This window comes from Myotis brandtii, unplaced genomic scaffold (assembly GCF_000412655.1).
Source record: "Myotis brandtii unplaced genomic scaffold, ASM41265v1 scaffold1064, whole genome shotgun sequence".
Lineage (NCBI taxonomy): Eukaryota > Metazoa > Chordata > Mammalia > Chiroptera > Vespertilionidae > Myotis > Myotis brandtii.
The window spans coordinates 358,253-367,514 of NW_005353602.1; the positions used below are offsets into that span (position 1 = coordinate 358,253).

At 63.1% G+C, this 9,262-nt stretch overlaps 1 protein-coding gene across 6 annotated transcripts in view; it reads right to left on the bottom strand.

Moving 5' to 3' along the window:
* Positions 1-1,651: 1,651 nt before the first annotated feature.
* Positions 1,652-9,262, bottom strand: part of TPCN1 (two pore segment channel 1) — a 49,482-nt gene continuing 41,871 nt past the window's right edge. For 4 of the 6 annotated variants that reach the window (XM_014541064.1, XM_014541056.1, XM_014541059.1 and 1 more), the window contains 10 exons: positions 8,428-8,535; positions 7,472-7,543; positions 6,909-7,106; positions 5,739-5,854; positions 5,007-5,053; positions 4,424-4,492; positions 4,171-4,255; positions 3,138-3,277; positions 2,841-2,921; positions 1,652-1,891 (listed from right to left, as the gene is read on the bottom strand). In XM_014541064.1, coding sequence (XP_014396550.1) covers positions 1,778-1,891; positions 2,841-2,921; positions 3,138-3,277; positions 4,171-4,255; positions 4,424-4,492; positions 5,007-5,053; positions 5,739-5,854; positions 6,909-7,106; positions 7,472-7,543; positions 8,428-8,535 — 1,030 coding nt within the window. In that variant the 3' untranslated portion in view covers positions 1,652-1,777. The remainder of the gene's footprint in view (positions 1,892-2,840; positions 2,922-3,137; positions 3,278-4,170; positions 4,256-4,423; positions 4,493-5,006; positions 5,054-5,738; positions 5,855-6,908; positions 7,107-7,471; positions 7,544-8,427; positions 8,536-9,262) is intronic. The other 2 variants (XM_005857019.2, XM_014541060.1) reach the window with 1 other exon arrangement.

The following is a 9,262-nucleotide window of genomic DNA, read 5'->3' on the forward strand; positions in this document are numbered from 1 at the left end:
CAGCCTGGTTTCTCAGCTGAGTGGGGAGTGAGGGCGTCTGGGCTGGTGATGTCCCGGGTCCCGCAGAGCTCACAGCCCTGGGACTCCTGCTCCCTGCACCGGTTTGAGGACCAGCTTGACCAGGCATGGGAGACCCTGGGGACAGCTGTCCTCAGCCTCAGTGCCGGAGGCGCCGACCAGTGGCTGCACTAAGCAGGTCTAGACTAGACCCCGCCCTCCTGTGCCAGCCCTCACTGTGGGCTGCAAGGCCCCTGGGGGCAGAGGAAGGGGCTAGGGTGAGGCCCGAGGCTCAGGTGGAGCCCTCCTGCTTCCGAAATGCCCGTTTCAGTACAAAAGCTACAAGGCACCCAGTTGTGCAAATAAGTTTCTTCCCGGGAGGTGGAGAGGTCCTGGCCCCGTGCCCAGCTGCCCCCGATAGGCCGCCAGCCTCCTGCCCCCGTGGGGATCCCAGTGGTTTCCTGGTGTCCCCAAAGGGCTGTGCTTTAATGAAAATGCCCACTCCTCTTCCGGGAGGGGCAGAGCTTCGCACTGTGGGTTACAGGGATCAGCTGGGCCTTGGAGAGGGTGCTGGGCACTGTACGGGGTCAGGCCTGCCCTGCTGGGAATCTCAGCCCACCCTCCCTCCTAAGCCACAGGAAGCTGTGGACCAGCTGAGAGCAGGGGCCGCCCCTGCCCCTCCCACCCCTGCCCCCTCTGCAGCTGCCACTGCCTCCAAGCTCCCTCCTCTGACCCTGCTGTGCCCTCACTGGGGCTGCCAACCCCAACAGCCTGCTCCGATTCGAGCACCGAGCCACCCCACCCACTCTGACCTCAGACAGCTCCCCAGGCACCAGGGGGACTCGGGGAGCCGTGGGTTCACTCACACCTGCTTCGGCACCAGCCACGCCTCCCGGTGAGGCGCTGGGTGCCCAGCAGCAGACCTAATGCACAGTGTGAAGGGCTTGAGCAGAATCCTGAGGAACCTGCACATCTTTCTGCCTGGACAGCCCAGTCACAAGCAGGGCGAGGGGCTCAGAGGAGAAAGCTGTTGCAGGGATGGGTCTGGGTGTAGCCCTCGGCCTCACCCTTGCTTCCCCCCCCTCGCCCCCCCACCCCGTGCTGGGCCTGGATTCCAGCCGAGGCCGTTAGGATTTTCAGCAACAAGAGTTGAAACCTAACCAAAAGGGGGGTGGGACAGAAGGCTTAGAGTCAGGACTCCAGCCCAGCACCGCTGAGACCTGACCACGTGGTACAGTCACACCCGATTCCACTTTCCATTAGGTCGTAGGCACAGGTCCCCGAAGGACCGTCCTATTCCATTATCATAGAGAGAGAAATACAAACCCGAGGATGTGGGTTTTCTCCTTCGTAAGTGGTTTTGTCCCTAAAGCAAGACAGAAACCCGTGACGAGGCGGCAGCGGAAGTTAGTGGGGAAGCTGTCAGCTGGGACATGAGCCTGAAAGCGTCAGGAAGACGTGGGTGTGAGTGTGGCCTGGGGAGGGCCGGCCCTGTGAGGGCAGAGTCCATTCCAGCTGCGTTCCTGGGAAGGGGCCTTCCTTCCAGCGCTTTCTGCCTGGCCGCACCCCAGAGCAAACTGGCTTCTGGAGTTAAGGAAAACAGGGTGAGGTTACAAACCAAACCCCACCTTGTCTGCCTGTCTTTTCCGTTGTCTCTATAAATATGTGCATATATATAGACATGTGCATATGTGGATATACACATTATTTCGATACATCGTAGTAAAATAATGCTATTGTGTTATTGCATAGAAGAGATGGCTTTCGGGAATGAGCTGGCTTAGGTGATGGTCTGCGAGCGCTGGCGGCTGCCTGGGGGCTGCTGGGTGGCGGGGGCACCGCTGCCGTCGGACTGCTGCTCCTCCTGCTTGCGGGTGTGTTCCTCGTACCACTCCTAGGGCACAGGGCAGATGGGGGGTGGGCGCTGAGTGGGCGGCACCCTTCCAGCCGGCCCTGCACCTCCCAGCCTCTGCCTGTGGGGCTGGGGGACCACCCAGGATGGAGGAGGTGGGCTGTCAGCTCCCCCTCCCCGGCAACAGGGACCAGGGCCTCTTCCAGCTCCCGGCAGCGCAGCTGTGAAAGCACTTTGAGGAAATTAAACAGCTCACCTGCCTCAGGCCATCGTGTGACATTTTCAGGGACGGGTATTCAGGTGATTAAGGAATTAAAAAACACACCGTGTGTTTAGAATCTGAACCACAGAACTTAGAGCTTAAAAAACACCGAGAGGGCCTAGCTCTGTGCCCCCTCATCTCACGGAGGGGAAACCGAGGCCGGGGGTGGAGGGCAGACCCGAGCGCGGGCTCCGTGCCGTCACCTCTCACAGGTGAGAAAGGGCCAAGTGACCTGCCCACGGCAGAGCCAGCAATCCGGCCCAGGGCTCCGGACACCGGAGCTCCCGCTGGTCCCCGTCCGCACCACCCGGTGCCCTGCAGCCTCCCAGTTTCGGGCGTGAGCACCAGTAACGACTGGGTTCCCCGCTGTGAGAGCGCCAGGAAACAAGGCAGCTGCTGGGAGGGGACCCTCCTGGAGCCCCGGGACCCCCGGGGGGGAGGGGAGACCCGGTGGAGGCGGCCAGCGGCTCTGTCCGGGACGCAGCGTGCCGGCCACGTGGTGCTGGGTAAGATGTTTGCCTCAGCTGGCAGTGTGGGAAGATGGGGAGAGTTTGTAAAAAAACACAAAACAAAAAATTGACTTCTCCCTTCTCTTAAATTAGAAAAAACCCAAACAGTAAAAAAAACACCCAGAGACCCGCTGGGCACAGCAGGCCTTACTCCTATGGGCAGTGAGGCTGGGCCCGGGAGGGGCCCCGTCACCCTGGGCGGCGGGGCGGGCGCTCCTACCCGGATCTCCTCCTGGTACATCTTCAGGCTCAGGTCACTCTTGGTCCTGGATCTCCGTCCCAGGAACACCATGGTGCTTTGCTGTGGACGAGCAGAGGCTGCAGGCCCCACCGTGCCAGGCCCGGGCACCCACCCCTCCCCCCCCACAGGCCTTGCCCGCTCCTCTGGCTTTTGCTACGATGCCACCCAAAAGTGTCACCAAACCTTGAGGGGCTGGACCGTAGGGGTGGGACTCCACTCGGCTACAGCGCCCTCCTCCCAGCCTGGTTTCCTGCCCGGATGGGGCGCTATCCTCACCTCGTTTCTCTCCATCTGGGAGAGGACCTTGAGCAGCCGGGGGATGTCCGCCGCCGCGCCCCGCGCCTCCCGGGACAGCTTGAGGACAGCGAGCAGCTCGTCCTTGGACAGTTCCTTCTCCACGGTGATGCCACCGTCAACTGCAGCGGGGGAGGGGCCTGGGCTCAGGGGCCTCCTCCCTGCTGTCCCTACAGGGTTCCTAAGGTCCCTCTTCTGCCCCCCACCCCCCGCTGTGGCTCTGCTGTGGGTATGGGGATCGATGGTCAGGCCAGCAGCTCACAGGGGACTGTTTCGGAGGCAGCCTCCAAGCCGAAGGAGAAGGGTCAGCCGACCGGTGTGGCTCAGTGGTTGGGCCTGGACCCAGGAACCACAAGGTCTCCGATGCGATTCCCAGTGAGGGCACATGCCCGGGGTGTGCAGGAGGCAGCTGAGCAATGTTTCTATCTCTCTCCCCTTCTCCCTTCTTTTCTCACTAAAAATCTATTTAAAAACAACGTTTTTAAAAAGGGTCAGTCAGCCTGATAGGATAGAGACTTGGAAACAAGTAGTAACAGGTATGTGGCCCTTTTGAGGGAGAGTCTGGAAAGGATGGGGGGTCAGTCTGCGGAGAGCTGCGCCACCTGGAGGCGCAAGGGGATCAGGAGCCGGGACCTCCCAGTGCAGGAGAGCTAGGGCTCTGCAGGCTGCAGGGTTCCCGCCCGCTAAGCCAGGACCGCGGTGTGGAGTTTAGAAGCTGGAGACAGTGGCTGAGAGGAGAAGGCTAAGAGTGAGCAGCCTGGGAGACAGGAGACGGGGACAGTGGGCCGGCCGGCGGTGTATACCAGAAGCCTGTCTCTGATGTGGGATTTTTCTTAAGCTGTGACGTGTATTGTTTTTCTTTGAAAAATGAGATCGAGAGCATGTGTCTGTCACTGAGTATCTGGACATCAATGGCAGTGAGAGATCTAGAGAGACAAGCCACCTACATAAGCTGAACTGCCGGGCAGACAGAGCCGAGTAGCAGGCAGCGAAGGCTCCCACCCCTGGCACAGACCTTCCGAGTCCTGGTTCTTGCGGCTGAAGTTCATTCGGAAGACAAAGGCCTCGAGGATGAAGGCCACGATGATGGTCATCACCACCTGGCCGGCAGGGGGGGCAGAGAAAGGATGGGGTGGGCGCTGCTTTGGCCCCCGCCCAGCAGAGCCGCGCGGACGCGTCCCGGGCCTGTCCTCCCCGGGCTGCCGCCCAATGGGCAGGACGGCTGGAGCCCCGGGTGATGGAGGACGCACGTCCAGGCGCAGACTTACCATGGTCACAATGTAGAAGGTCATGAAGTAGAGGCGGCTCCAGTGGGAGGTCTGAGAGGTGACGCCTTCCTGGAGGCAGAGGAGGCAGTGAGCGGGCGCCTGGGGGTGCTGTCCACTCAGGCTTCCTGTGGCCCCGGCACTGCCAGGCTCTTTACAGACCCCCCTCCCGCCCCCCGGTTAAGGAAGACACAGGTCCCTGGGCCTAAAATTCCTCTGCCCCACAGGCCTGGATGGTCCCCAGGGCTGAGCCTGCCCCGAGTGGGGTGGCACTTGGAAGAGTTTAGGGAAGGAAACCGCGCCACAGTTTCTTGACTGGAAAGTCTCCCCAGTGGGTGGGAGGACAGAGGCTGTGCATCCCCTGGCTGCTGGGGGGTGTGGAGCTGGGACGAAGGCCATGTCCAGCCAAGGAGTGCTCCTGGGCCCCCGCAGTGGCCTCCCGCAGAACGCTGACCCTGTGGCCCAGGACACCCCCCCCCCCCAGGCCATGGGAAGGGCAGGGACCCCACACTGGGTGAAGGGAGACGCAGAGCTGGCCCCAGAGGGTGAGGGGAAGGCGCTCCCAGGAGCTGGCCAAGGTCCTTACCATGATGATGTACCAGTTGTTGACAACTGTGAGCTCGAACAAGGTCACTGCCAAAGGGAAGGGGGAAGGCATGATCAGACCCACCATTTCAGTCAGAGGTCCCGGCACCAGGCACCGAAATGAGGCGTCCCCATCGCCAGCCTGGGCCTCCCCGAGCACCGCCCCACAGGCAGTGCTGCCACCTTGCCTGTCCCCAGCAGGGGGTGCCCTTTGCCTGCAGCATGGGATGGACCAGGGCTTGGGGTGGGGAAAGAACACACAGACCTTCCTCGGTGCAGATCTGGGGATCCATGAGGCTCCCCGTCCTCGAGAAGCTGTGTCGGGCCTGTCCATCCGCATCCCTCCACTCCCCCCGCCCGCCCCATCCCCATCCTTTCCACAGAACCCGGAGCAGAGCTGTGTGGGCCTCCTCTGAGCCATGAAAGGGCCCTGTGGCGGGTGAGAGGGTGGTGCCCTCGAATCAGGCTGAACCCCTCCCGCAAAGCACGAAGCTCTTCGGTCCCAACACTAATAAAGTGTCAGCAAAGGAGTAAACCTGGCGGCTGCGTGAGCTGGACTGGCCCGGCCCGCACCCTAAGCCTGGGCTCTCACACACTCCCTCTGGGCCAGAAGGGACCTGAGACAGTGGGGCCAACAGCTAGGGAGGGAGAGGCCACAGACAGCCCTGCTCCCCTGCCTCTGGGACCTGCGGGGCTACGGCCAGGGGGTGCCCCCTGGGATCTCCGCACTCACCGAAGCTGTTCAGGATGTTGTCGAAGTTGTTGAGATAGTAGTAGCCGTCCTCCACGACCGTCCTGTTGCCCACCGTGTGGTTGCGCCAGCGGTAGGCGTCCGCCACGGTGCTGGTGCTGCCGGGGAGACGGGCAGGAGGGACCGTCACAACACAGCGGGTCCCCCCAACAGGACAAAGTGTTTAAGGAAACCAAGGTCTGAGCAGGGAGCACTGTCCTGGCCCGTTTCCTGCCCAGCAATCCCCGTCTCTCTGCTCTCGCTGCCTCCAGCCCCCCACCCCTTACCCGCCTCCACTGGGCATTACTCTGCTGCCGGCTGGGCCTCCTCCCTCCGAGCCGCCCTGAGACACTGCTGGGAGGGCCCCCTGGCTTTGCCGCGGCGGGTGAGGGCCGCACCAGGGAGGGGAAAGGGCCTGCCAGGGCTCCGGCCCGGCCAGGGCTTCTCCGAGGTGGCTGCCTCTGTTCTGAGAGCTGACTGGCTACTTTTATTTAAATCCCTGATGGCTCATCAGTTAAAATCCATGCGATGTTTCTGCAAGTCTGAGCCTCTTGCCAGGCACCCACTGCACCCGACTGCAGGGCGGCCCTGGAACCTGCACTTTTAAGCAGCGGCCCTGTGGCTGGGAAAGCCTGTGACCCGCTCTCCTCGGCGGCCGGCTCCCAGCTCAGCCTGACTCAGCCGCCACCAGTGTCTCCAAAGGTGTCTCTCTATCGGCCTCCAGGCCCGAAGGACTCAATATTCAAGAGAACACTGGACCGACTGGCAGGGGACACTGCTGTCATCCTGGTGGCCGGGAGGAGGGAGCAAGGGGTCATGGGGGGCAGGCTCCCCACGCCGTCCCCTCAGACCTTCCCATGGGTGTCCATCTGTCTTATCCTAACCGGCCGCCCCTGGAGAGACGTGGGAGTAAGCCATGGGATCAGGCCAGGCCACACTTGGTTCTCGCGAGGCCTGCAGCCCTCGGCCCCACGGGCGAGCTGATGGAGGCCTGGGGACAGGGAAACTGCTCAGATGCCCTCGCTGCAGAGATGACTGCTTCCGGGTCCCTCCCTTAGCTACTGACTGACCTGAGCCCTGGAAGCAACGCCAGGGGATCGATTCCAGGAGCCCTGGGCCAGGCGAGGCGGGTGCTGCCCGGCCCCGACGCCCTGAGGCCCCGCGTGTACTCACTTGCAGCAGTTGGGGTAGAGGATCCCGCAGAAGAACTCCATGCCCACGATGGCGAAGGAGTAGTAGAAGATGAGCAGGGTGAGGCCCAGGCTGTGGGAGGGGCAGACAGTGACGGCGGGCCGGCCAAGAGCCCACCTGACCCACGGAGCGGATGGGGGGAGGCCTGCCCCCCAGCCAGGTTCTCCGCCTGGGAAGTGCCTGCAGGGAAGGGGCCTCGTGACTCGGGTCTGGGCTAAAACACGGCTCGAAGGAGGACTCTGAACAGATGCCCCTGAACGGAGATTCACCCCTTACCTGTGAAGGTGGACTCACAGGTGACCCCTTACCTGTGAACAGACACAGGTGGTGAGTGAGGGACAGCTCCCTGCCCGCCCCACTAACACCTCACACAGGTCGGCGGAGGGGAGTGGGGCCAGGGAGACCTGTGCTGTCAGCGGTCAGCCGCCTCGGAGAGCCCGCAGACCCTCGATCCGTCCTTTCCGGGACTCCTCTCCCGCCCGCTGCCCACCCCCAGGGGGCACAAGCCGCAGGACGCCTGGCCCTGGGCCCAGGCAGGGCAGTACCTGGCCATCCGGGGCAGCAGCTCAAACATGGTGTCCAGCACGTTGCGGTAGCGCTTTTTCAGTTTGAACAGCCTGAGCAAGGAAGGAGGTGGGTCACGGCCTGACATGGGTGCGGCCGCAGCCCCCACACAGCACCAGGTGGAAGGCAGGCCCAGGGCCCTCCCTCAGGACACAGGGCCGGACAGGCCTGTCCCTGCCGGGACCCAGAGCCGTGCTGTGGGTCAGCGTCTTCCTCGGTGAGAGGGGGCAGCGTGGCTGTTCACAGTTTATAAACGCAGCCCGGAGGCTCAGGGCGGGCGAGGCCCTGCTCAAACCAGGGAGGCACACGAGAGAGAAGGGAGCAGAGCCCAGGCTGCAGGAAGCCCAGAGCCTGGCTCAGGGGGGAGGAAAGGGCGTTGGTGGGAGAGAAGCTGGCATCGGCCTGGCCACCACAACTGGCACAGCAGCAGGTGCTGCTACAGATGGACGCCACCCTGGACCCAACCTCCACCTCTCCTCCCAAGATGGACAGGGCAGGAGGGTGGACGTGTGTGGGATCGCAGCTGGTAGTCAAGAGGAAGCCAGGCTCCTGAAGACGCAAAGGGCTCACCCCCAGCTGGGAGGGGCGCTGCCGTGACCCGGGGGAGAGGTGAGGCCGAGCGAGGGCTTTTCCCGACAGGAGGCTGTTCCAGACAAGCAAGGGGCCCTCAAAAGCCCCTTTGGACCTCACGGCGCTGCCTTCTGGTTGAAGACGGTTGAGCCCGTGTTTCTGTGGCCACAGCAGCCAGCGCCACAGGCCACGCCCACCCAAGCCCTGCCTCCCCCGACAGTGCCAGGGGCCGGTCCTGGTGACATGAAATGAGGAGAGGAGACGTGCCCTGGGCTCAGGCCCCGACCCCAGCTGTGAGTCTTCTCAGGCTCTCCCCGCCCTCCCTGCCTGCCTGTCCCCATCCCAGCCCTGCCCGCCCGTCCGTCACCTCAGCAGCTGGAGGGGACGCAGGACGACGATGAAGTAGAAGGGCTCCATGTTGAAGGCCAGCGCCAGCAGGCCCAGGAAGGCGAAGGCTGTGACGGAGAAGTCGAACCTCGGAAGGAGAGGGAGGGAGAGGGGTCCTTGGGCCCAGCCGGCTTCCCCACCGCGGCTGGCGTCCCGGCCCCGGCTCAGCTCGCCCTTCCCAGGAGCCCACGTGCCAACCACAGCGAAAGCCAGTGTGCCCCGCGGAGGCCCGTGCAGACACTGGCTATACTGCTGACTGCCTGCCCTGGCGAGGTCACCGAGTGAAGGGGCAGGGCTGGCAAGGGGACCCCACCTGGAGGCCAGCGAGCCCTGACCAGGGCCGAGGGCCTTCCTACAGGTCTGCACGGGACCCGGGCTGACTGCTTTCACGCTCACAGGCCTTGTGAGTGTAGCCTGATTTCACAGGGAGGCCTCTTTAAGGGGCCACTAGGGACCGCGTGAGGCCTCAGGGGAGCAGGGAGGAGGGCCTGGCGAGGCGGTGGGCCTGCCTTCTGTGGGCGGCATGGTTTTATGGAAAAGGGCTTAGCTGTGTGGGGGACGGTGTGGAGGGTGAGGCCTCAGCAAGAGCCCAGCTGGTGTGGCTCAGTGGGTGAGTGTCGACCTACGGACCAGGAGGTCACGGTTCGATTCTGGTCAGGCCACATGCCCAGGTTGCCGGCTGGATGCCAGTGTGGGGCGTCCAGGAGGCAGCCGACCCATGACTCTCTCCCATCATGGATGTTTGTTTCTGTCCCTCTCCCACTCTCCCTTCCTCTCTGAAATCAATAAAAATATATATATTTTTAAAAAGGCCT